At 45.6% G+C, this 26,357-nt stretch overlaps 2 protein-coding genes across 2 annotated transcripts in view; both read right to left on the minus strand.

The window, feature by feature from the left end:
* abtb2b (ankyrin repeat and BTB (POZ) domain containing 2b) overlaps window positions 1-4,570 on the minus strand; it is a 45,047-nt gene extending 40,477 nt beyond the window's left edge. The window contains exon 1 of the mRNA XM_070972918.1: window positions 3,162-4,570. Within this exon, the coding sequence (XP_070829019.1) occupies window positions 3,162-4,053 (892 nt within the window). The 5' untranslated portion in view covers window positions 4,054-4,570. The remainder of the gene's footprint in view (window positions 1-3,161) is intronic.
* A 3,129-nt stretch (window positions 4,571-7,699) lies between these two features.
* Window positions 7,700-26,357, minus strand: part of b4galnt4a (beta-1,4-N-acetyl-galactosaminyl transferase 4a) — a 138,947-nt gene continuing 120,289 nt past the window's right edge. Inside the window, exons 9-20 of the mRNA XM_070972057.1 lie at window positions 19,108-19,174; window positions 16,806-16,970; window positions 16,399-16,508; window positions 15,725-15,825; window positions 15,389-15,462; window positions 13,693-15,283; window positions 12,855-13,234; window positions 12,085-12,238; window positions 11,930-12,002; window positions 11,025-11,178; window positions 10,650-10,776; window positions 7,700-9,829 (exon numbers count right to left, since the gene is read on the minus strand). Of these exons, the coding sequence (XP_070828158.1) occupies window positions 9,715-9,829; window positions 10,650-10,776; window positions 11,025-11,178; window positions 11,930-12,002; window positions 12,085-12,238; window positions 12,855-13,234; window positions 13,693-15,283; window positions 15,389-15,462; window positions 15,725-15,825; window positions 16,399-16,508; window positions 16,806-16,970; window positions 19,108-19,174 (3,111 nt within the window). The 3' untranslated portion in view covers window positions 7,700-9,714. The remainder of the gene's footprint in view (window positions 9,830-10,649; window positions 10,777-11,024; window positions 11,179-11,929; window positions 12,003-12,084; window positions 12,239-12,854; window positions 13,235-13,692; window positions 15,284-15,388; window positions 15,463-15,724; window positions 15,826-16,398; window positions 16,509-16,805; window positions 16,971-19,107; window positions 19,175-26,357) is intronic.

Here is a 26,357-nt window from a genome sequence, read left to right on the forward strand (position 1 = left end):
CAAAACTGTATTTGATCCTGCTCCAGGTTTGTGGAGCAGGGAGTGTATTTTGAGAGTGCTGGTTTCCCCATCTGTGTGACCACAGTGCTGGGCCGTTCTCCCTGCATCTTTCTGCCCGCAGTTCCCACGCCTCTTTCTGGGCTAAATACATATTTAGGGAAATACTGAGCAGCAAATCATATGCCCTGCTCTCTCAGTGCACCCAAAACCCATTACTCACAGCCTGTTTTACTACCTTTATAGAGCTGGAGCAGGGAAACAGAAATTTGTTAGTACTGGATCAAATCAAAGTTTATTTATCCAGGTAAATCATGCTCTCATGCATGAATGCTCTCTTTCTTTCAGATCCATAGCTGTACATATTCAAGCCACAAGGCAGCACAAACCTCCAGCGCAAAGTCTGAAAGAAGCTGTTGAGAGGTAAGAGCCTTGGTCAAGGTCAAGTCCCTCGTTTGAATAGAATATCTAATTACTGGACTATTAGTTAAACAGCTAACTTTGGAAATAAAGGCACAGGCACAAAAAAAAGTCTGAGCGCACTGTGAATGTCCCACAAAAGCTCAAATGGGGTTGCGCTTGAAAAAGCATTCTGCCACAGACATCTGTGTGCCGGTCATAAAGATCAATGATTTCATAGCCACTTCCACTGTCCATTAGTACAGCTACTACTCTGCACTTTAAAATGCCCCACAGTACTATCAATACAAATTATACCAGGAAGAGCTTGCTTGTGCTATTTCCTTGTGTGGAGAAATGAATGACAAATGGATTCTTCTGTATAGCGGCACTGTATTATGGGTTCAACCAGTGATGTGGAGCCATTTGAACGCATGCAAAGTAGACTAAATAGGTTTCACGGTGTGTGTGTGTGTGTGTGTGTGTGTGTGTGTGTGTGTGTGTGTGTGTGTGTGTGTGTGTGTGTGTGTGTGTGTGTGTGTGAATGTGCTTGTGCGAGTGTGTGCATGAGTAATGAATAAGATCCTGGCACATCACAACCGGGTTCCTCTAATGCACTCCCTGTAGACCAGAAGAAATAAACAGATAAAGATGAAGTGGACGTGAATGCAACAGCAGAGAAAAAAAGATGAAGCCAAGAGCAAGAGTGAGCAAGAGAGTGCAGGAGGAGAGGAGAGAGAGGGAGGGAGGGAGGGAGGGAGGGAGTTTTCAGAATTGTTATTGGAGCCGTAGAAGTCATTTCTGACTTAAAGAGTTCCAGATGTGGGCCAGCCCCTGAGAAAGAGAAAGAGTCGAAGAGACGCAGAGAAATCAAGAGGGAGGGAGGAGTGTTTATCAGACTGTGCCCTTCCATATGATCATTAGTCTACACTCCCTTTCTGAGCCTATCTGGTTTGAGTGCTGAAAGTGGATCTTTGCTTTTGCTCACGGTTGTGTTGTCTGCAGCTGCAGAGGGGGTGGGTGCTGAAAGCAAGGTTCAGGGTGTGGGGTGTCAGGTGGTAAGGTAGAGGGGTATGTGGCTTGCACAGCCTGGTCTTGGGCCTATAAAAAGCTAGGGTGGTCAGAATAATGGTCTGTTGTTATTACACACACACACACACACACACACACACACACACACACACACACACACACACACACACACACACACACACACACACACACACACACACACACACACACACACACACACACAGTGGTCTTTCTCAAAACCAATGACTGAACACACCAAAATAGGCCAGTCCAAACCAAACCAAAAGACATCTGGTTAAATACTGGGACAAAAGCTGCTCTTAAACTTATTTTTCAATGACATACTTAGCTCTAACTCAGGCACATGGCCCGATAACAGGCACGTCTAATGCACTGCACTCTATTTAACACTTGCAGGCTTAAATGCAGTGCACATTGTGATGAAACCAGTGGAAGCTGCACAGAATATGAAATGTAATGTGTCGGTGAATGACTGTGTGCATGCATGCATGCGTGCTGTGTGTTTTCTGCTGACTGACCCCACACCTTTAGGAGGTTGGCAGTGGCACAGCATTAACATCTTCTTCACATGCACATCAAGGTGCTCCTCCTACATGATAATGACTTAACTCAGATCAGCAGTGGGCCTGCAGCCCTGTAATAATCTCTCCTCCCTTCTGTCTGTTGTGCATGCACATGGATGTGTGTGCCCAGCTTCCCCATCATTTGTTTCCATTCCCTCTGCGTTGGGCTAAGCTGCATGATCATACAACAAAAGGCCATTGTCCTGCAGTAAAAACCTCTGCTCTGGGGAGCTGGTAGCGAGCCACAAACAAAGGCTGGTTACATTGTCCCAACACAAGCTCATGAATCAACCCAACGCTGGGCTGCCAAAGCATCCATGGAAAGAGGACTATGAGGCTGCTCGGGTTGGACAAAGAGGGAAGAGAGAGCGAGAGAGTTGATTGAGGAGGGATGTGAGGGTGGAGGAAACAAATGGACAGGGAGCAGGATGCACAGTTGGAGCTGGACGAGAGACAGAGGAGGGAGAGTGATGTAATATATGTGGAGATGGTGGTGGGTGAGAGGGATTTGTCCGACAGGAGGAGAGGAGGGGAGCAAGATGAGGAAATGGAAGAAGGGGAGGATTTGAGAGGAGTGCAGCCAGTGAAGTCAGTATAAACAGAGTGCTGTAACAACCGACAAGCCTCCTGCCTGTGCTCTAAAGGCTCCCTGCACCCCAAATCACAACAGCAGAACAGGAGTGACATGTGAGGACGGTCGCAATCTTGCAACTAACCAGTGAAAGTCAAGTTGTTCAAATCCAATTTGGCTGTTCAACAGAATGGGGCGGTCATTTCTCCTCACACGGCCGGTCAGAGAGAAAATACTTTCTTTGTTTGCATCAGATGCCTCTGCACTGTTATTTTCCTATTCTGACAAGTCAAATTAGTGATGGATCCATCAAATTCTCACACACAAAGAGCTGCTATTGTATCCAGATGCAGGCCACAGTTCACCTTTTCCACCCTGTGAGGGAGTGGAAAGTGGAGGCCGGCACTCTGGGAGGAGAGTGTGTGACAGAAAAACAAAAAGTTTGAGGTGAATTTTGACATCCATCAGCACACAGCAAAGCGTACACTGAAAGCTGTCATTTGCATCAATTTACCCACAGAACAACGGGATGTTTTAGTGATTTGTGTGCAGTGAAAAAAGACTTAAAACGTATTTACCATTGGCGTTCTTCCCGCAGATCAGGTGCTCATAGTGCTGCAGGACTCCCCAAAGCTCCGCATCGTTGTTCACCACCCCCTCCAGGGCTTCTGCACTCACTGGGGCGCATGCTGACCCTGAATCCGGCCCTGAATGACCCCTCTCGGCCATCAGCACCCGGGCTCCTATTTCCTCCACCAGGGCTTCCATGCATGCGGTGAGACATATAGCTGCGTACTCGTGGATGCGCACAGAGATGCGGGTATCCACCATCCAACGGAAAAAGCGTCCCACGGAGAATGAGAGGCCGCAGCGGGCGGACTTGCCCTTCCTTAGCAGCTCCCCGGCGCTCATACTGTACATGGAGATAGCCTTGACCGTAGCTGAGACGCAGTGGTCGGCCAAGGCCCAGCTGAGCACCACCCTCATGGCGCTCTGCACCTCGAAGCGTGTGCAGCGGCAGTGCATGACGCTGAGCCGCTGGGCCTCTCTGGAGATGCGGATCAGAGCCCTGCGGAGGAGAGCGGACAGCCGCCTCACGGCCTCCGGGGAGAACACAGGTGCAGGTCCCCCTTTAACGCACCCACTCTCGGCCACTTTGCGCAATATCTTGGCCACCTCCTCTTCGATCCAGGGGAACTCTTCCAGCTCAGGTAAGCGGGGACACTTGGAGAAGATGTCCTCCGGGTCCTCTGGGAGGACAGTGTTGACCGTGTCCCAGCTGTTGTTCCTGCTGTTCATGGAGCCGGAGTAATACCACCAGTTGCCCCGGTGAGGGGCAGTCATGAAGGCCTGGGAGTTTGACTTGGAGGAGGACAGGCTGAGGGATTTGCAGGAGTCCCCCGCCCCGTAGCCAGAGTCCAGGGTCAGGTCCTCCAGGGTTTTCATGTGGACATTGCTCAAACCAGCCATTATGGTGAAACGGCTTTTTGTAGGGGTGCTTTGGAAGAGCGACGTCAGCGGTTCACCTGGAAGTCAGTCAAAGCAGCAGTCGAAACTCCGCCGAGCTGGATGAACTGGTTACACCGCGCGGCACTTGTCGGACATGCCGCTAAATAGAGTTTAGCGCAGGACAGCGAGACAACACAACTGCACAAGCACATACAATCCTACTAGATAGTTTTGGTTTTTTTTTTGTCAAACCACCCTGTACTGTCGTTAAGAAACACGACAGTGGGGAAAGTTGAAGTCGCACCGGGCTCACCTTTCCCCCGCGGTGGCGCAGGGATTTAAACTTTCCTCCAGTATCCACAGTCTTTAAAAACACGACGAAACGTCTGCACACTCTCTGAATACAGCCAGGCCCGAGTTCAGTTATTAAAACATGTCCCGCACAGCTGCTCAACAGACACAAACCGCTTCGTTATCGTCGACAGCCGTGGAAAAGTCCGGAGTCTACCTCATCCCTCTCCCGTCCCGGTGCTCGCTCAGAGGCAGCCTGCCGGAGACTCTCAGCCACAGATGTGTGAAAGGAGGTACCGCTGCTGAATGACAACACGGAAGCCACTAGAACATCCAATCAGGAGAGGCCCGACTTTAAAGGCAGCCAATCAAGATGCGCTCCAAGTCCTCCTTAAGTTTGGATGCATAAGTAAACTTTGTGTTGCCTCAAATGAAGCATCAAACAAACTCCCTTCACTTGTGTGACCTACATATGGCTGCATTTGCTTTCATGCTAGAGCTCAATGCGTTTTTTTTACACACCAACTTAAAATCCTTGACAGCTTCATATCACTTCAACTGTTTGACATGCGTCTATAGTCTTTGTTTGTTATCATCATTTTACCACGAAATGCGGTTGAATATGACCATGTATAATCTAACACTGACACCTTTCACTCACTAATCCATGAGAATAAACCCCATTGTTATCATATTAGTCAAATGAGTCTGGGGAAATTCTTCTAGTTGTTAACTGGAACCAAAGCGCACTCCATGCAGACTGCACTTATCTCCTCATGTTGACTCTGGGGATCTTGACTTGCTGCCTGCACAATTAGCTAATCTCTCACCTGCAGCCTGTAACAGATATTGAATCTGTAAAGCCCTTGGTAATGGTGTAAGAGGTGGGGTACTGTTTACTTTGGTTTGATGAGGCTTAGGGTTTGTACTGAAAGTGCTTTTTAAGAGCTTATATAGTATTGCAAGCAATACAGAAGTGTTGTAATAGCTTAAATTAGTATCTTGAGTTTTTTTTTTTTTTTAATTTCACCTAAGTAAGAGTGTGCTGGCTTGTATTTCTTGTACCCAGTCCACCACTTTGTGCTCATTCTGTACCAGCGCAGCAGATGTAATGCTAAAAAGAAAAAAAAAAAAAGTGGCAGCTCTTGCTTTCAAAACAAAGTTTAAGCAAATCCTCTTACGAAACTTCAGTTTTGGACCATCGTGTGGCCCCTGTTTGCTGTTTCTGGTTATGTACTGTAACACGCTTGAGGTAAAATAAAGCAAACATGTGGAAGAGGCCTGTGACTACCTGTTTCTCATCACTCAGCACTCACATAGACAGGTAGGGTGTGTCTCTACTGGGACAGAGTCCAACACTGTTACACAATGGGTTTAGCCTGTGTGCCTGTGAGACTGCAACACATTGTGAAAGTGGCCATAATGAATGTTTTCTTAAACATATATGGAGCCGGATGTTATAGAACATACTACCACGTATGTACTTAAAGTGGAAAAACTGACTCTCAAATGAACTCACACATCATGCTCTATGAATCACTCAGTGAGGGGAAGTGCGTAGGGAGTCAACTTCTCAGTCCAGTTAGCCTCCCCAGTTGTGCACTGTTATTCAGAACTAGTCTGAATGAGATCAGACACACAGGGCGTAGGGGAGATCACAGGAGGTTAGCGCTTGCCTCATCCAGACCTCATGTATAGCTGTGGTGTGGACAGAGTTTACCTCATGGTCTCTCTGTGTGCGCACATGCTCAGGGGCAGACATCAAGTCAGCCCACCAGCAAGTCAAAACAAAACCAAAAAAAAAAACCCTGTAAATGATTACATTCGGTCACGTAAACTTGTTAGCTCTGCAGGAGTCAGTTCATGATGTTTGCTCTTCTCTCTGCATTGGTCGTAAAACACATCAAATCTGATATCAGATCAATTCAACTTGGAGTGGGTAACAGCCTGGTCATGTCAGACTGGGAGTAAAAACAGAAAGAGGGCTGCAGAGGGTTTTAGCATGACCTCATATGTACTTTGCACTTGTAGCTGGAGCATGGACACTTCTTAATCTAGCTGATTATACTATATCTATCAAAAGTAGCTCAACACAAAGGTTTGAGAGGTCAAGATTTTCTGCATCACATCTTCTTTTATACTTGTTTTAGGCTGTATGATAAAGCTTCTAATTTTCTAACCCCCTTGAACTCAATACAAATTATTGCTAAGACAAGAAAATGCTTGATCATGAGATTACCTAGATCCCAGAAATTTTCCTAAAGGGACTCCTTGTCTGTCATATTATATTCAATGCATAACATCACAGAACAACCGATAAACTGTACAGTTAACCCAAGTAGTGAGAGCAATAACTGCTGGAGGTTTGTGTAAAATGAGTAATTTGGATTTTGAGCGGATTGTTTCCTGTGAATTTTGCTTTATAAGCTTTTTTTTTTTTTGGACACATTCATTGTTTTCTTCTCCCTGAACCTTGGTCATTGTTGTATTAGCTCTCTATTTTAACTGTGTACTTTTCTCATGCAGGACCAGGCTGTTCAGCAGAGAGTGAAGGCACTGTGAATGTAGTTTGTGTTCAGGTTTTTGTTTTTGGGAGTTTATGTCTTTAAAAAAAAAAAAAAAAGAAGAAAGAAAAGAAAAATTAAAAATGGTTTCTTTACACCCCTGAAAAGCATATAGGCCTTGCGACCTCTGTGAAGCTCTGGTGACCCTTAGTGGGGTCAAGACCCCCAGGTTGGGACCAAGTGTCCTCACTGACGTGATCAAAATTAGTCACATATGTAACGTGCTCAAGAAGGGTTAACAGTTTTGCATGAAGGAAGTGATCGCAGACGCTGCGTGAGTGTTCATATGCATAGAAGGGGGTTTTGCACCCTAGCATAGTTTCGATCTGTCTGTTCGTATTGTGGCTTTTCTCCTACACAGAATCTCAAAATAGGAATGAGTTTTTCATTTTGATGTGCATGAAACAGGTCAACCACCGTGCCTCCGCAGGTATAGATGCGGGTGGAGCGCCATCATGTGGCCCAATAGGGAACAGAGCTTTTCTGTTTTTCCTCTCTACACTTCCATTAGCTGTACCTGGTATTTTAACTAATGCCTTACAAAGAGACAACAATAAAGACAAAAAGACACCTCTGAAAAATTATCTGGACGTAAGCATAAAATTTTATTTGCAAAAAACCAACAAATCAAAATAAAAGTACAATACATTCTTAAAACCTTTTCTCTACAAAACAATTTCACAGAAATTACCTTGGAATGCCTATTTTTCATTTTTATGTTTCTTATATATATATATATATATATATATATATATATATATATATATATATATATATATATATATATATATATATATATATATATATATATATATATATATATATATGTATATATGTATAGTCTTATAATTAATGTTTGTTTTGTTCTTTAAATAGTCCCATGTCAGTGTTAAATGACGTACAGTATAGACCTTTTTCCTCTAGAGGCAAAGAAAGGGTCTTGGAGGGCATTTGTACAATCATATAGTCAATATCAGATCATTACTTCCCAGCCATGTGTCCACCCTTGAGCCCTCCAGCCACTCCCCATCAATATAAGTACCATGTTGCATAAACAGAGGCATTAGGACCCCGGCCTCCAGCCAAACTAATGGGAGGAGGTGGGGTCCTGCTGGACTGCAGCTGCCAGTGAGTCTCAATCGCACCTTCTGATTTCACTCAGTAGTCATTAGTACCATCTCTGTGTATCTCACCAATGGGGCGACTGGCTTGCAAAGACCACTCCTTCCTGCTTCTAAGGTAAAATTCAACAAACACACTGACACGTCTGTAATCCATTGTAGAGAACCATATTTCCTTCTCTGACAGTGAATCCGAATTTACAGTGACATTACAGCCTGCTGATAAATAACTGCGTATTTCTGTCTGTCCCTGCCCTCTTGAGTCATTAGAGTAGTTTAAAAACTGCCTGCAGCCAAACCCTGATAAAGGCACACATTTGTGAAACAGCCATGCCTTGCCACAGCGTGTCCAACACATGAACTGGTCTCCTTCTGTTGGAGCTTTACACAAGCTTAAAAGAAGAGCGTCAACGTTTTCAACAGCTAAGCATTCCCTGTCTCGCTAGTATTTTAATATGAGAGATAGAGTTTTAATCCCTCAAATCCAATATTTGAAACGCAGCTCAGAAAACGCTTGCGACAACGTTAAAAATCAAACGTCAGAAAGCTGTTGTCCTCTGCTTCCCTCCTGTTAAAAGTGTCGTGTTCAAGCTGACAGTGAGGTTAGAGGTCTGGAGGGAATGGAGGATGCTGTCGGTAGAGTTAAAAAGCGTAAACTGTTCACAAATTCAGCGTTTTAGAACAGAATATAAAGACAAATGCAAAGCCATTTTAAGTAACCAACAGCACAACTGCTTCAGGTAAACTTCATGAAACAAAATGAATCCAGTCATAACTGATAGGCAGCGTTGACACGGGTGGAGTATGTAAAACTGATATTTCAAAACAGCAGCGGTGCAATATATAATGTTTCAACAGCTACAAATTTGCATGATGCTGAAGGGGATAGAGGCAGAAATGAGATGAAGATGAAAGAGATACAGAAGGAGAGAGAGAGAGAGGGACAGAAAGAGATGTAAAGATGACGTATCTGTTTGGAAAAGGGCTGTTTTCTGGTTCAAAAAGGTTCATAATTTCAGGTATCAGGAGAAGTTCAGCACCTCGGTCTTACTGTTAAATGATATCCAACAGGTAGTATTTGATGTATTTAGAAATACTGTTCACCAAAGATGGTTCCTCCCTCTACTCTGGCTATGCCACCACGTCTGAATCTATCTGAATAACATGTCGACACACATTCTATTAGGCCCCCATCAGGGAGCGTGTTAGAAAAAAAGATCTTAGGTTGTCTTCACATCTCCTTGTTAGAAAAAAGGTGCTTCCTGTCATCATAAGCACACACAAGCGGCAACACACGCACGTACGCTTATTTATATATCCACGCATACACACAAACACACACACACGCACGCACACACAAAAACAGCTGCTTTCCAGTCTGTCTGAAAACATTGCACCAAAAAAAGGACAGAGAGAAGGAGAGGAAAAATAACTCTCTTCTTTCTGTACAGTAGTTCAGTCAGTGAGGCAAAGTGATGACTCAGGTCTGTCTGCCTAAACGGCTCGCTTGCAAAGCTCAGATTTGCACTCCGTTTCCTCATACAGACAAGCATACAAGAAGGGCCGATGGCGAAAGAGAGGCGGCCCTGAAAGGAGCCCATTTGAAAAAAAGGCAGAGTTCAGGCAGTGAGTGAGCTCCTACGGGTCTCTCTCACACACAGTGGATCTGCGGGCAGGTTCAGAATCCTCCGACCACCAGGGAGGCGCTATCCCTTAGGAGTTTTCTTGTTTTGGGCGTTCCACATGCCTCGTTTGGAGTGGTAGTAGTGAAAGAAGTTCCTCAAGCGTAGCCTCTCTACCTCCAAACCATTCTGCAGTACCCTAGAAAGGAGAAAGATGAGGTTGAAACGGGGCTATTTTCATCATGCTGGGGCACAAGCGAAGCAAGTTCTTTTCAACGAGTAGAAAATGTTGGGTTAACGACCATAGCAACTGTTCTTGGGTTCAAAATACTGAAGAACAGTAATCTTGGCAGTCTTTAATAGTCTTATGAAACTTCTTTTTGTCTTTTTATTAAAAATGTACCCAACTTATGTCTAGCCACAGAAATAGTTTTGATTTTATTTGCTCAGGTTGTGAAGGATCCATCTCTGATATTTCTGCCGTCACCACATATTTATTGAGTGCACTGAGAAGCACTGAAATATTATAGTTGAAAAAGTCCCTTTCAACACGAGTACCAATGAACAATGAATTAAATCTACCCCTCTTACTTTGCAGGTGAAGGTAGAAAAACAAGCCTCTAACTTGCTGCTTCAATCCAAAATTCACCCCTAAGTCTAAGTCTAACTAAGTCTCTTTTTCTCTTACATGCTGTTTTTGTCCTGAGCTTGCTCTCTGAATGTGCACGTTATCCACTCTCATTGTTTTAAAATAGTCATTTACCGGCTACAACACTGACAATCCAATTAGTGTATCATAACAGTAATGACTTGTAATATACAGGAGGTGGCCACAATCTTATGTACAACATAATGCAATCTGGTACAACACAGCTCCCATTAAAAAAGCAAATTAGGTTTAACAACAATTTAGCAAGTGACCTTTAGAGGACAGTCAACATCTCTATGGCACAACTTTTAGTAGTGATGTTCTACTAGTTTGCACTGAGGGTTACTGCGTTGGCTTGTTACTGGGTTACCTGTCAAGCAGCTCCCAGTCCTCTCCACCCCAGCGGTCTTTGAACTCCTCCGTATTCATGCCTCCAATCTTATCAAAATCAGACTTATAGATTCCAAACAGGCCGAAGCCGTTTACCTCCCAGTAGCCTACAGGAAGAGCACAAAGGAGGTTAAAAGGAGCTATTGGTCCCATTGCATCAGCAGGGATATTGATAAAAGGAAAGTGTGAGTATGTGCTTCTGATGCAAGTGTGTTTATTATGCATGTAAACTGAAAACCTGTATTAGGAATTTAAAGTAGCTGCAACTGAGTGAGTTTGAGTGACAAGTCAAACTAAAAACGTGGGAATGTGAGTGTGATATTCCTGTGAGCACAGATGTGTGCGTGCGTGTTACCATCAGGCTGGTGTGGTGAACTGCCGCAGCCGAGTCTCATGACAATGGGAGCAAAAGCGAGGCGTCCCTCCACACAGTGCTTCCTGATGCTTTCCAGGATGTTGAGAGGGAAGTGGATGTGCAGATCACACAGGAACACGATGCTGTGACTATCCTGCAAGAGGAAAACACAAAGCAAAGACACACGCTCAGTACATGTAAATAATGTTTGGATCTATCCTGAGAGAAAAGAAAATGTGTGTGAATGCGTCTTTTTGATGATTCTGTAGCTGAGCTGGTGCAAATTTGTGTGTGTGCCAATAGATGTTCACACTGGCCTCATATGGGATTTTAGGATTAAAGAAAGTGGAGAAGACTGGGCTCCGCGTCAGAGGCTTGTCTTCACTCCCACAGCCCACAGGTCATTCAGACATGACTGACAGCCCTGTCATCCCTCTGTGACAGCACTGACACCTAACTGACGGATCAACGTCTCTCCAAATTTCCAGCTGCTCCACGCCCCCCGTGGGTGGGTGTGCATGCGTGTGTGATAGAGACAGCCGGAGTGTGGCGTAAGGGCACACGTACACAAATAACCTGTGAAAGGGAATGGATGTGACAGCTATGGCATACACATGACAGAGGAAATGCAGCTAACTGTCTAAGCGATTCCCCGTTGCCCACAGCTGGGCTCTGCGGGAGAGGACGAAGGGAAGCAGGAGGAGGCTCGGAGATAAGGGCGAGATCCACAGCCCGTGACAGACCGGCCGAGCAGTGATGTATTCATTATGCATGAGTGTTCTTTCCGTCTGTCCATCAGCTAGCAAAGGTTGTGCGGTCAGTGTGAGGAGCTGACCTTCAAAGAGTGGCTTTTTCCTGCCAGCTCACATATTGTTGTCTTGTCTCTATGTGTTTGTTTCTCTGACCTCGATAGTGTCCACTCCGATCTGCAGTCCAGCCGAGCGCTCAAAGTTTCCCTCTCTCCTTAGATACTCATATCTGTCAAAAGAAAAAATACACACACACATCACTTGAAAGGCTTTAAAGTCCTCCTACGTGGCCGATTGTGTCGCATACACACCTCGGCACGCTGCTCTCCCTAAGCGCCTGCTCCACGTCCATGTCTTCACTCTCAAAGTCGACAATGATGATGCTGAAGTTGTCATCCTTTGTCTGGCGATGAAGATTCTCCATGTCAGAGATAAACTGCTGGACCCAGCGAGCCTGGTTTTTAACTGATGGACAGTAAGAACAAAGCAAACAGCACGTTGGGAAAAAAATGTAGATTTGTTACTATCAAGTGCCAATCACCAAGGCCATGACCCCCTGCTGGAAGGAAAGAATGGTACTTTCACATGTTAGGAAGAGAAAGTAAAGTGAAAACAATAATAACCAAAGATTTAACATTGAGATTTTAGGAACATGTGATGCATGAATATTCACTGTCAGTATGGTAAATAGCTTAATGATGCTGGTGAAGGCTACAACTGATGGACAGCTAGCTTGAGTGGGAGGCTGTTGGAGTACAGTCAGACATTATAGCAGCATGAGGATCCATGACTATCAATTAAATCTTAGCCTACCCCAGAACAAAACAGTTGGCTATTAACAGGCTGATTTACACTTAGCCCAATGCTAAGCGCTCCTCACATTTCTCTGTAGACATCTCCGGCTTTCCATTCCCAAAAAAGAGGTGTGACTGTGACATTTTGCAAAGTACCCTTATGTGCCGGTGTGGTCTGTGTGTTGAATTTTCTCCGTATGAGTAGAAAATAAAGCCTGAATGATGTCAGTTTAACAACTAGCTCTATACTGTTTATTCAGTTTTGAAAGTTCCCCTGTTTGACTGACCTGGCACCACAAAGTGCACCATGACATCTTTCCTCCACTGCAGCATGACCGGCTGGCAGAGCAGAGGCTTAGCATAAGCGGTGCTCCAGGGAGTCGCTCCGGGCCTGACGGGGGACCTGGTGGAGGGAGCTGGAGGTGGAGTGGCGAGGCTGGACATTGCAGCGGATGGCGCCGAAGCCGGAACAGAGGCCGGGGCAGAGTCAGTGTTCTCTAGACTTTCCTCGCCTTGCCTGCTGCGGTGGAGCAGCAGGTAAATGTATTCTGACAGACGCACCACGCTGCGGCCTCTCTCCATTAGCTCGAGCTCCACCAGGTAACGGTTCCCTCTCGCAGAGTCGCGCCGCTTCTCGACGTTAATGATTCGCAGCAGGGTGTAGATCCTGGGACACAGACAGAAAAGAGCTTAAGAAAACACAGACGGGTTTGTCCATGCTCTGAAATATGTATAGCATGGAAAGGGAGGAGAGGATGCAAATATAAAACACAATTTCTATTATCATTCTCACAACTGGATTAAATATTGTTTGACTGTGAGCAGACCACTTCAAGACTGTGGCGTTATCTGTGGTGTCATGAAGTCAGCACGGTGTGATGCGGGAGGAAAATGAAAACAGAGAAAACTTAATGGCCAACAAATAAGGTTTGTAAGCACTGCTCCACAAAATGGTAATCAGCACACAGAGGACTGCTAACATGAAGTCACCAGGCCGTGACCAATATGTTCTCGGTGAAATTACTTCTTGTTTTACATAATGGTTAGCATGAGAAACCACATTTGAACTTACATAAGCTCTCTTTTAACCTCACATCATTTTCACCACCTCCACTTCATCCTTACCCTCCGTTCCGTTCGTTGAGTTTCTCCATGTACTGCGCCAGCACATCCACCACCTCACTCTCTGCCAGCTGCAGGTTGCCGGACACGTTGCAGCGCAGGTCATTCCAGTCAGAGCGCAGCAGCTCAAAGTCCATTGGATTGACTGAGAAGGTCCTCTGCCAGTTGATGCTCTCCTCTGCCCACCCTGGCCGAGCCTCGACCTCCTCGTAGCTGTAGTCTGATATCTCGCCCTCTTCTGGTTCTGGCTCGGGATCAGGGTCGGGGTCCGGATTAGAGCGGTTTGCATCCTGGTCGAGTTCTGGCGGGTTGGGGTCTGGGTCTGGCTGCTGCTGGGACTCTGTGATCTCAGACGTCCTGAGGTAAGAGGTTACACGTGATTGACCTTGGAGCGTGTTCTCTGTGGAGTTTAACCTTGGCAGGGTAACTGGAGGTGAAGGGGGATCTTGATGATGGGACAGTGGGGTTAATGGGTCCCCTTTGCTGGGTAGGTCAGCAGTCACAGTAGTCTTTACATCTCGGTTCTCCCCTTTCCTCTTGCTTTTCTCTGGTTTTGCCCCTCCTGCACTGTTGGCAGATTTGTGTACACTCTCATTCTGTATGTTGACGCTTCCATTGTGAGGAGATGTCTTCCCTTCTTTTGTGGGGGGATTGGGCCAGAGCTGAGGGGCACTGACAAGACTTTTAACTCCTGTTATGCTTCCCCCAGCATGTCCTTTGGCACCCAGGTTGACCAGCCTAGTGGTCTTACCAGTTTGGTACAGAAAGACCCCCGGGAACACCTCCCTAGGGTGGTGAGATGCCCTCTCTTCCCTCCTCTCTCGTCGCTGCTCCCTCCCCCTCTCCCTCTCCCGCTCCTTGGCAGGTCGAGGCCTGGTGATGTAAATCTTGTTCTCCTCCCTCTTCTCCTTCTTGTTTCCAGCGAGCTTGTTGTTGTTCATTTGGAGGTTGTTGCTATGGGCGGAGTTGCTGAGGATCTGCTTGGCTCGGCTGGCAAGGGCAGAGAGGGAGGACTTTTGGGGGAAAAGGAGCGTAGACTTGCTCAGTTTAGGCGGACTCTCAACTCCTTTCTCTACTCCTCCTCCTCCACCACCTGTTCCTCCTCCTCCTCCTCCTCCTCCTCCTCCACCACCACCTGTTCCTCCTCCTTTCCTGCCAGGGCCCAACTCTGCAGGACCAGTGCGGATCCAAGACAGAGAGCGACCCCGGACCACACTGTCCACGTCAGGCTGAAACGCTCTGGATTGAGGCTCTTCAAGTCCCTTCCTGCTGTCGTGTCTCATGTTGCCTCTTGTATGATCCCTTCCCCAGTCTCTGTCCAGGTCCCTACCAATCTGTCCATCTCTTTGAGGAAAGTGCCTCCTTTCTCTGTGGCGTATGATGCTGTTGACTGCTCCCTCCTCCTCTTCGTCTGGGTCCTCCTCCTCTTCTTCCCCTTCTCTGCCAGCTTGTGTGGGCCCAGGCTTTGAGTGCTGGTGGGAGGGTTTGGAAGTGTGGCTGGTCTGGCTGGGATGAGAGGGCTTCTTGGGCGGCTGTGTGCCAACGATCTCTGCCTCGTCTTCTGTATCTACCACCTCCTCTTCCTCCAGGAAATCTGGAGACATGAAGGAGTCACAGAGTTGAAAGTGTGTGTGTACATGTGTGTAAATATGTCACTGTACGTGCACGTATGAGTGCGTGTCTGTTCGTTATTAGCTACCATCTGGGTTGGGGAAGAAGAACGGTCGGTCGTCTTCCTCCTCATCCATCTTCATATATTTGTAGAAACCAAACCTGACAGACACAATAAGAGGCAACACACAGGCATAAACACACACTCAAACACACAACAACATGCATTAACATAAGGCTGACGTTTCAATGTGCCTTGCAGCATAATAAACTTAATCTCTTGCTGCGAGGTCGCATGAATCACTGCCATCAAATTCACACTTGAACAGTTATTCTGCATAATCAATGCTCTTGTTCATAATATACAAGACAGAGACAAATGTTCTCTTCGCTTTCTAAGAGATAAAAGCAATAATGTCCTTACTTCTCCAAGTAGATAGGGGACTCTCTGTAGAAACACTTGTTCTCTCGCTCCATGTGGGTGAGACGTGTGAAGTCATTGGGGTAAACGAAGGATAGATAGACCTGAAGAAAAGTTAAGCTTCAATCAAAAGTGCAATGACCCCAGAAAACACAGATGAAGGGGTTGATTGTCATTTTGTGAGGATTAGATTAAATACCGGCTCTGAATTCAAATCAGCCACTTTCTCCACACAATGCTCTGTTTTCTTATGGTGATTTCTGTCAAATCTAAAGAAGATTTGCTGTTTCTGTGGCTGTCACCTCCAGCTCAACGATCGTCTCCGCAGCTGCTGCAGTAACTCATGTTGTCCTAAAGGGGGAAGCAGCGCTCAACACTACCTGCACCTGCTTCCTTTCTGTGTTTTCGATGTAGCACTCATGTCCAAACCAGCACTGACTTATCTTCCCTGCTTTATGTTTTCTGTCCAGTTGATCAGAATATTCTCAGTAAGGGGCAGAAGGGGAAAAGACTACTGCAAGTGGATGAACTTCTGATGAACCTATAACTCTAATTTTAGTAAGAACTCTCCTCTCTCTCTCTCTCTCTCTCTCTCTCTCTCTCTCTCTCTCTCTCTCTCTCTCTCTCTCGTGCACCAAAAAACATCATCACACATCCTGAGTGGGAAGGTGACTTACAAACTGCAGGCCCTGGTATCTGGCAATGGGAAAATCTTTGACCACATAGGTTGGAGAGTAGAGACAGGCCGGAAGAACGTTTTCCAGTCGGGAGGGGTCGATCATAGGAGCTGCAGAGAGAGGAGAAAGACAGAGGGGGAGGTAAATATTTGAGGTCAGGTACAAACAAATATGTATATGGATTTCTGCTTCCAACAAACCAGAAAGTGGGGAGATGATCAGGGCAAAGGAAACCAAACACAAAAATGGAACACAACCAGCCAGACAAAATGACACGAATGCAGCTGACAGCCAGAGAGACTGTGAGTCAAACAGTCAATCAGTCAGTCAGGGAAAATGACACGGCAGAAAACCTGCACGAGGAGAGAAAAAGGGAGGCAGCCTGAAATGATGAGCGGCAGATTTACTGCTGTAGAAGGTGTCCCTGGGGTCCGGCTTCAGCATATCCGCTCCATGCTGCACGATGCCGCCTCCCTCCAGACCCTGGTACTGAGAGTCCTCTGGGAGACGGATGTGACTGGCCAAGGTCTGGGGAATGTGATCGACACTGTTCATCTTCAGATTGGACTCGTCTGAAAGATACAGAAAGGGAGAGACACGGTGAGGCCGAGGCGATGCAGGATAGAGGGAAAGAGCAAGATTCACGATTGCACTGACTGTTTTGATTATCTCAAGGATGGACAAATTTGATGTGAGCTGTTAACCAGGAAAAGGTGAAGAATGGCGAGGAAAAAAGGCCAAAAGAGGGGCGGAAGAGGAAGGAAACAGAGCGAGCAGGAAAAAAAAGCTGAAGTGGGAAGATCAGAAAAAAGTTGGGAGAAAACAAAAACAGAGCAGAGTCATAATTATACCAATCGATAGCAGGGAAGGAGGAGAGAGCATGTGTGATTAATGGCATGTCAGGAGCCAAGGCCTGATGGGAGAAATGCTTTATAATTAACAGGGTGGTCAGCATCATTTTTATCCTCCAGAGGGTGGAGTGTGCACGCTCAGTGTGTGCGTCTTCGTGTGTGCACAGGCGACACAGAGAAAACCTTTTTTTTTTAAAACTTCCTTTTTTCTAACAATAAGACATCTGTTGATCACATACCTGGTTGCCACGACACCCGCTTTGCCAAGACTGACTAATTATCTGTGTTACTGAAATCCTCAAAACGAGCAAACAAACAATGGGAACAATGTTGTGGGTTTGTAGTAAATAATGCAGCCATATTTCTGTATGGCATATATATTAAAAGTCAATCATTTGGTCATTTGAATCTCCTGGTCTATAGTAAATGTCAGTCTGCGTGTGTGTGTGTGTGTGTGTGCACGTGTGATGGTGCAAATTCATTAACAGCTACCATCTGGGTTGCACTTTTATGTGTGTTTTCACTCTTCTGTTCTGTTCTGAAAAATAATTATCACATCAATAAAAAAAAATCTATTTGGCTTGAAACCATGAGAAATTACTTTGTGATGTACTGAACTGCCCTGCAACCTGAGATGTCATGTAATGCACCATGGGTAATTATCACAATGTAAGCTATCACTTAATTTGTAAAAATTCAATAATATACAGTTTAAGTTCTTTCAGTCAGCAGGATTCTCAACCACGAAGATGAATGCTCAGAAAACTACTCAGATGAGATACCAAATTCTGGAAAATATTCAATAACCACTTAAAAATATGCAAGATAAGTTATTAATTTTAAAGTGCTTACACAGAGAGTTGAACAAATGCACTCTACCAGTTTGGCACAGTTACTGCTGGATTTCCAGACACTGAATATGAGCTGAAAACAGGTCAAAATGCATAGAAATGTACAGTATTTGAACACATTGAAACACTTTGCTGAGCCACCCATGTGCTAGCATCTGGCCACAGCTCTGTGAAAGTCGAGTTAACGAGTATGACATAAAGGGAGGAGCAGGGATGGAGGGGTGGAGGGAGACGGATGAGGAGAATGTAATGCTTGAATCCAGCAGGTGACCTCATGCTGTATACCATACAAGGCCTCCTTATTCCCTGTCATAGCCGGTCATAAACAAGACGGCATACATTCCCCAGAAAACCTGCTGCTTTGCCCAAAATGACAACTCCACAAATCATTTTCCGTGCAGCCCGCATTTTCCCTTGTGAATGATACTGAATCCCTGTGACACACTGCTATTCTTAGAGCTATAGAGATTAGACATCTACTCAGGAGCTAGTGCTCTCATCTCTGCAACAAATGACACTTACAGAAAAATAGAGCACATTAGACTCTGTGCTTCACTTTGGCCCAAAACAGAGAAGATAATGCCATGCTCTCAAAGTGGCAATCTGCAGCTGCCCTCAAAAAACACATATCAAATAAGGGAAAATGAGGATTTTAAGCCTTTATCAAACCATGGGCAAAATGTGAGTTTGTTCGAGGCACAAGAGAGAAGCACATCTTGGTTTAAAAAAGGTTGATTCTGTGACATTAAACTACCAATCGATACCAGACTAGACTAATGAAGTTGTGTTTTTATAGCACCAGTTCCTCTTTCTATTTGGCAAGCTCTCAGCTAGACAAAAAGCCTAGAAATAAAGAGAATCATTAAAGAGTCCTGTGTGTATCTTAGCCACAAGCATCAGAAAACCTTAACATCCATTTTAAAAGTAATCATCCAGCTTAATTTACTTAGATAAGACGACAGAGAAGCTTTCCATGCTGTGCTTCGGCTGGGTAGAATAGCTCTTACCTGCGTACAGGGAGATGTAGGCCGAGTCTATCACTTCATATTTCAGACCAGGGAGGAATGGACGCCACTGTGTGTGAAAGCAGAGAGTGAGAAGAGAAAACTAAATGCCAACATGCAGAAAGCACAAGGTGAGCAGAAATCATCCGTCACTGTTTGCAGGCTAAACTGTGACACTCTCTGTGTTATTGATCTCAGCAACATCACAGGATCGATATGATGCTGGGGTTTTGTATAAACACACCTAGAGAGAGAGAGAAGAGGAAATGAGAAAAAAAGCGTGGTACATGAACAGAGAAACGTGAGGCCGTAGGGGGTGAGGAAGGAAGGGTGAAGTCATCACACAAGAGCAAAAAAAAGAAAAAAGAGAGAGCCCCACAGAAGCTGGACCGTGAGCGGAGCAAGGACAGAGCCATAGGAAGACGCTGACGGGTAGGTGTGAACAGGACGATGTACTAACGACCTGAAAACAGAGACAAGCATGGAGAGAGAAATAAAGAGAGACAGTAAGGAAGAGTAAGAGAGAGAAGCTACAATTCTTTTAAATAGATTTCACAATTACCACGTCACTTCTGCTTAGCCAGGATATAATCACAGGAGACAGGTCATTTTCCAGCCCTCGGGTTGAGAATACAAATATAAACACCCTCCCCGGGCTCATGCAAATGCCTCCACGTGTGTACGCACGGCAAACACACACACAGACACACATTTATGATTTGAAATTCTGTTGCGATCCGCATTTTATCATCCGTGTAGCAGCGCCTGAAGCGCCGCCGATATGTGAAAGCCCAGCGGAGCATTTGTTTGTATCATATCTGTATTGTATGCTACATCTCCACGCCCACGCCGACACATTAACACAGAAGCGCACACAACCAAACCAGCGCTTGCACAAAAGAATGACAAACAAGGACACAGCGCGACATCACGCTGAGCGGCAGCAGGGAGCAGCTCAGCGGGCCACCAAAGGCTTCAGCCTTGTGTCATTATTTTAGGGCGATTGTCTTCAAGGTCAAGTCAGCAGGCTGTCACTGCCTGACTCAAGGAAGGACAAAAAAGGGGAGACCACATATGAGTTGTTTCTAAAGAGGTTCAGTTTCACCCAACTGTACAGATCGACACAAAAAAGCTCAACAGATGTAGCGATGATCTTTACACAACATCAGTAGCGTCAGCGATGTGTGTGTTGAAGATGTGCTCCGTTGTTGTTAAAAATAAGTGGAACCAAACCCGCGTAAACACGGTGGAAGCGAGGAAAGAGACAGAAACTGACTGATTGACAGCAGCTTGTACAGCTCAGGTTATGCAGCCTTTTTCACAGCAGACGTTTTGAATTGTCTAACAACATTAAGGATGGCTGCATTGCATTGGAGCGTCCCTGTAAGCCCTGACAGTATGACAGTGGACCCGTAAACTGAGGCAGCTACAACTCTGATTCCAAAAAAAGTTGAAATGTGTAAAACGAAAAAAAAAAAAAAAAGAATGCAATGATATGTAAATCCTTTTTGACCTATATTCAACTGTTTTTTTTCTTATGCTCATCAGAATTTGACGCAGCACCAGTTGGACATCAGTAATCACTGCGTTCAGGAACTAAGATATGACTTCATGTGACTTCAGTTTCTCTCCATTGTCATTTATTGCACTTCATTATATGCCTCATGTTTTCAGTGGGAGACAGGTCTGGACTGCAGGCAGGTCAGTCGAGTACCTGAGCTCTTTTACTGTGAAGCTGCGCTGAAGAAGAATCACACACACAACATGCATAGTTACACAGGGGGAACTGCACATGCCATGCTTAAGTGAAATTCTTTCTCCACATTTATCCCATCCTGGTAAGTCCTTCCTCCGTGGCAGACCAGGAGCGGTGGGCTGCCAGCTGACAGTGGCACCCGGGGACCCAGTTCTCTTTTGTCACCATTGGTCAGGTGGTGATCTTCTTGCATGTTTTTAGTGGGGGTATTTTTATGGAGGATACCCCAGGTGAACACGAGGAGAACATGCAAACTCCACACAGGAAGGCCCCTTTCCTCGAGCAGCAGGCACCGATGGCGTGGTGGAGGACACGCCCCTGGCACCCACAGCACCCCAGGCGGGAGTCGAACCCGGGACCTTCTAGCTGTGAGGCGACAGTGGTGCCCCCATTCCACCGTGCCACCTAAAGCAAAACCTGTTTGTACCTTTCAGCATCAGCGGTGCCTTCACAGACGTTAAACGTGCCATGGGCATGAACACACCATCATACCATCACACATGCTGGCTTTTGAACTCTGCACTGGAAACAATCTCGATGGTCTTTTCCTCTTTAGCCTGGAGGACACAACGTCATGATTTCCAGAGACAATGTGAAAGGTGGACTCGTCGGTCCACAGCACACTTTTCCACTTTGTGTCAGTCCATGTCAGATGAGCTCAGGTGCAGAGAAGTCAGCAGCGTTTCTGGTTGTTGTTGTTGATATATGGATTTGCTTTGGATGGTAGAGTCTCAACTTGCATTTGTAGATGCAGCAACAAACTGTGTTTACCGACAAAACTTTTCTTGTCTGAAGTGTTCCTGAGTGCGTGTAGTGATATCCTTTATACAATCATGTTGTTTTTTAATGCAGTGCTGCCTGAGGGACTTGAAGGTCATTCAAGGGCATTCGGTGTTGTTTTTCGGCCTTGCTCCTTTCATGCATTTATTTCCTCAGATTCCCTGAATTCCTTGTGTTGAGAAACATTCTTAAACTGTTGGACCATTTGCCCACGCAGTTTTTCACAAACTGCTGAACCTCGCTGCATCTTTGCTTGTGAACGACTGCGCCTGTCGAGGATGGAGCATTTTTGGAGCATCCCACAACTTTCCCAGTCTTTTGTTGCTCCTGTCCCAACTTGTTTGAAATGTTTTGCTGCATCAAATTCAGAATGAGTTTATCAGCTTGAACTTTAAATATCTTGTCTCTGTACTGCATTCAACTGAATACAGGTCTGAAGACAGCATCCCAACTTCTTTGGAATTGCCATTATAAATCGAATTTGGCTACACGGTGTCGCAGCAGGTAGTGCACGTGCCTCACAGCATGAAGGTTGCCGGTGCCATTCCCGGGTCGGGCCTTTTCTCTCCGGGTACTCCGGCTTCCTCCCACAGACCAAAAACATGCTCATTAGGTTAACTGGTGACTCTAAATTGCCCCTAGGTGTGAGTGTGAATGGTTGTTTGTGTATATATGTTGCCCTGCGATCGGCTGGCGACCGGTCCAGGGTGTACCCCGCCTCCCGCCCGTTGACAGCTGAGATAGGCTCCAGCCCCCCCGCGACCCCGAAAGGGATAAGCGGCATAGAAAATGGATACTGTAGATGGATGGAAATCGAATTTGGCCATCAGTCAATTTTATCACCTACAGCTTGTTTTACTGTGACATGTCAAAATGACCGCTGTGTAAAAGGCCTGACGAGCCTTGACTTCAGGCTCCAGGCTCCAGCAGGGCGATGATGTGGGCAGTAGGGAAGCCTGTCCACGAATCCTAAGAGCCATTATTTGCAGCCGAAATGCAGCACAAGCCATCACGGGGTCGTTTGCAAGGCTCAGTGGAGCTCAACACTCAGTTGCTGTCACATCAGCCATAAGAGCCTTACAACATACACATATACATAAATACTTGAAATACTGCATGTGCATCTGTGAGGCCTATTTTACAGCTTTGTGGGAATTTCTCCTGCTCACTGTCTGGTCCCAAGGATTCTCTTATTAATTCCCCCAAGGGAGATAATGAATCAGTGTGTATTTAAATGTTTGCATGTGCACCTTATACATACACACAGTATTTGTTGTGTGTATGCGAACGTGGGTGTGTACTGTGTGTGTACGGGTGCGTCCTCTGTGAAATAGTGTTGACAGGGAGCAGCAGGAAGAACCAGAGGCCTGCTCACTGGCCCCACAAGTTCAACGGAGAGGAAAGAAAATCAATATCCAAGGGGAAATAATAAAAAAAGTACCAATTGCAGAGCAAAATGGCATCGGGCAGCCAGCAGTGCTGTTTCATCACGTTTCATCATGCCTGGACCACCCAGTGACATATGAGGTTTTGATATTGTTTTCATCCAACTGGCCAAAAATGGGTGTTGCTCCAAGCCAGAGAGCGTGGTTTGAGGCCCGCCGGAGTGACACACCTACAGTACTTTCATTCCAGCTTACACACACACACACACACAAACAGAAAGTTTGCCTCTGGTTCCATCAGGCACAGGTTATTTTTTATCCACCAGTGATTAGCAGTTTATTGTTTCTGAGAGAGCTGACCACTGGCTGCCGTTGTGTTTCTTTCCTTCAATTCAATCGGCTGCTCCAAAGCCTAAGGCACTATGGTTATGAAGTTGTTTTGTTAGTGTGACACTTAAGAGGTAGCGACATAATGAAACTCTGTGACCTTTCCAAGTTTACGTAAAAATCAATTCAGATTTGAGGTTCAATAAGACTAAGAGAAAGTAAACACTTCCATTTAGTGGTCCTATGGCCTCGAATTTTCCAGGGAATTAATAATTGTTTAGCGGTATCGCCTTACCTTTCTCACAACAACACATTATGTCCTAATAAATCGTGAACAAATAAAGAAGGAACAGAGACGAGGAAAGGTGTTTGCTTGAATCAGGCTGCTCAGCTGGACTAAGGTTGTCTAGCTGTTGTCCATGTCCATTTGTTCGGTAGAGGACAGAGAAGTTCACTGCATGCTTTTTCTCTATTATCTCTCTCTTTCTCTGTTTCACTCACACGTTTTTTGAATTAAGCCCAAATTGGTAGAGTGGTAAACAGAGAAAAGCCAGAGGCAGAGAGGACGACAGAACAAGACAGATGTTTACAAGCTCGATGACACCTACCTGAGGAATAAAGGCAGGAAGAGGCTGATTACACTGATGTTATTTATTCATTTCGCCTTTAATTTGAACACAGGGTAGGCTGGACGAGTCTGCAAGGTCCTTTCGAGCAGCACCCTCTCTACAATCACAATGATTATGAAGGAAGAAAACCTGGAAACTGTATGACAGTTTTTAAGGTCACTGCAATTACTGATTATGGGCTAAGTTGGTGACAATGCAAGACTGAAGCATAAGGCTGGTGATTTATTATTTTTTTTCTCCAAACTTGTCCAGAAACTATTAAAACTATTACCGGATGACAAGTTCCTTCATAAAGGCCAGCTGTTTCAGGAAACTGTTCAGCCTTTGTTAAAAAAAAAAAAGATATATTTCTGGCAAAGCTTAAAAATGATCTTCAGTCAGACTGAATGAGGTTGGGCCTGGGAGCCATAGACCAGGCAGCTGGAAAGTACTGAAAGACAGAAGAATTCATAGCGATTTTTAGTCTTTTCATGGAATTTATTGGCAATTAGAAAAACAGTCACTAACTTTATCCTTTCAAAATACTACACTACTTAAAATGCATCTGTTACAAAGTGAAAAGCAAAAGGCACATAAAAAAGTTATGATGAACTGTATTCTAGTGAGGCTACACTGAGGGAGGCAGCGGTATATTTATAAGTGATAATCAGTTGTATGCACAGGCTGCAAAGTGCATTTATGGAACTGTTTGTTGGTTTCTTACTTAAGCAACATTTTTCATGGTAACAGCACAATATTCTCGTACCCTTTCCATCCCTGGTTATATGTTATCTGCGATGCGTGTTACATGCTGAGACATCACATTAGAAATCTGGGCGGCACTGTGCAGCAGGTAGTGCGTGTGCCTCACAGCAAGAAGGTCGCCAGTTCGATCCCCGGGTTGGGCGGGGCCTTTCTGTGTGAAGTTTGCATGTTCTTCCCGTGCATGCGTGGGTTCTCTCCGGGCACTCCGGCTTCCTCCCACAGACCAAAAACATGCTCATTAGGTTAACTGGTGACTTTAAATTGTCCGTAGGTGTGAGTGTGAGCATGAATGGTTGTATGTTTGTATATGTTGCCCTGCAATCGACTGGCGACCGGTTCAGGGTGTACCCCGCCTCTCGCCCAATGACAGCTGGGATAGGCTCCAGCCCCCCTGAAAACCCGAAAGGGATAGTCGGGTATAGACAATGGATGGATGGATTACAAATCTGATATCAGCTGCTTCTGTGATTCAACAGAGACAAACACAGTTTGTAGGTTGTAACTTTGAACTTCTGGCAGATCGAAAAACACACTAATGAACGCAGTCCTTTGGTGCATGTCAACACAACCACCACCTGGAAACATGAGCATTATTTAACTAAGAACATCAAGATTAAAACCTCTTTCACAAGTGTGTGAGCTGACAAGCGATGACAAGAAAAAGTTCCATTTACTGATGGGCTGCAAGAAAAGTTACGACAGCTTCAGGAGGAAGAGATGCAACATTTTCACACCGGCAGTGTGTAGTGTGGAGCTACAGTGCTGCCCACTGACAAGCGCCTGGCAGCAGAGCATCAAGGAGACTCTTGGGCTCTGAACAGACTCCTGCCTAACAGAGCACTGAAGGCGTTTTGACGCCTTGCTGATACTGTTATAGAAAACTTCATACAATGAAAGTTGTCAGAAAGTGAAGAAGAGCCAAAAAACGAGTATCTGCTGACAAATAGTACGACAGGACACTCCTACTACATGACACACCCTCGAAAAAGGCAGTCTGATTATGTTTAACCTGCGAGACTGCAGATGGTGTTAGGGTCTACAGTTTCCCCTCCTTTTCCTGTTGTGGTCTTGTGTTTCCTTCCCCTCTGTCTCCTGCCTGCTGTGTGTATGTTTCACTGCAGGTCGTGGCTGGCAGATCTGGTCCGGCTTCCTCCTCCCCGCAGCACACCTGCTCCCAATCATTCACTCACCTGCTGCCACAGTATATGAGCACCGGCCTTCCACCCAGTATTCGTTGAATCGTCTGTTCATCCTTGTGGTAATGATTGAGACTCCTGCTTCAGACTTTGCCTTTTTTCCCGTCTGCTTGCCTGCTTCCTAACTCCTGTTTTTTGTGTCCAGGTTGACTCCAGTCCGTGCCCTGTCAGTCTGTCTTCCGTGAGTACCCTGGATCTGGACTCGTCTCCAGCCTGTTTCGACATCCCCTTTGGGTGTGGATCTGCAAGATTCGCCTGTTGCACATTTCTGCAGATTCACTAAACTGTTGCCTTTTTTTTTTTACTCTGCATCTGTCTCCGTGTTCTGAGTTCAGCGTTTGGGTCCAGCTTCTCTGTTTGCAAATGTAACAGATGGACTCTTCTCAAAAAAAGCACAGTAACTAAAAAAATAAAAAAGCTAACCAAAAACTACAGT

The sequence above is a fragment of the Chaetodon trifascialis genome, chromosome 10, assembly GCF_039877785.1.
Source record: "Chaetodon trifascialis isolate fChaTrf1 chromosome 10, fChaTrf1.hap1, whole genome shotgun sequence".
NCBI classification, from domain to species: domain Eukaryota; kingdom Metazoa; phylum Chordata; class Actinopteri; order Chaetodontiformes; family Chaetodontidae; genus Chaetodon; species Chaetodon trifascialis.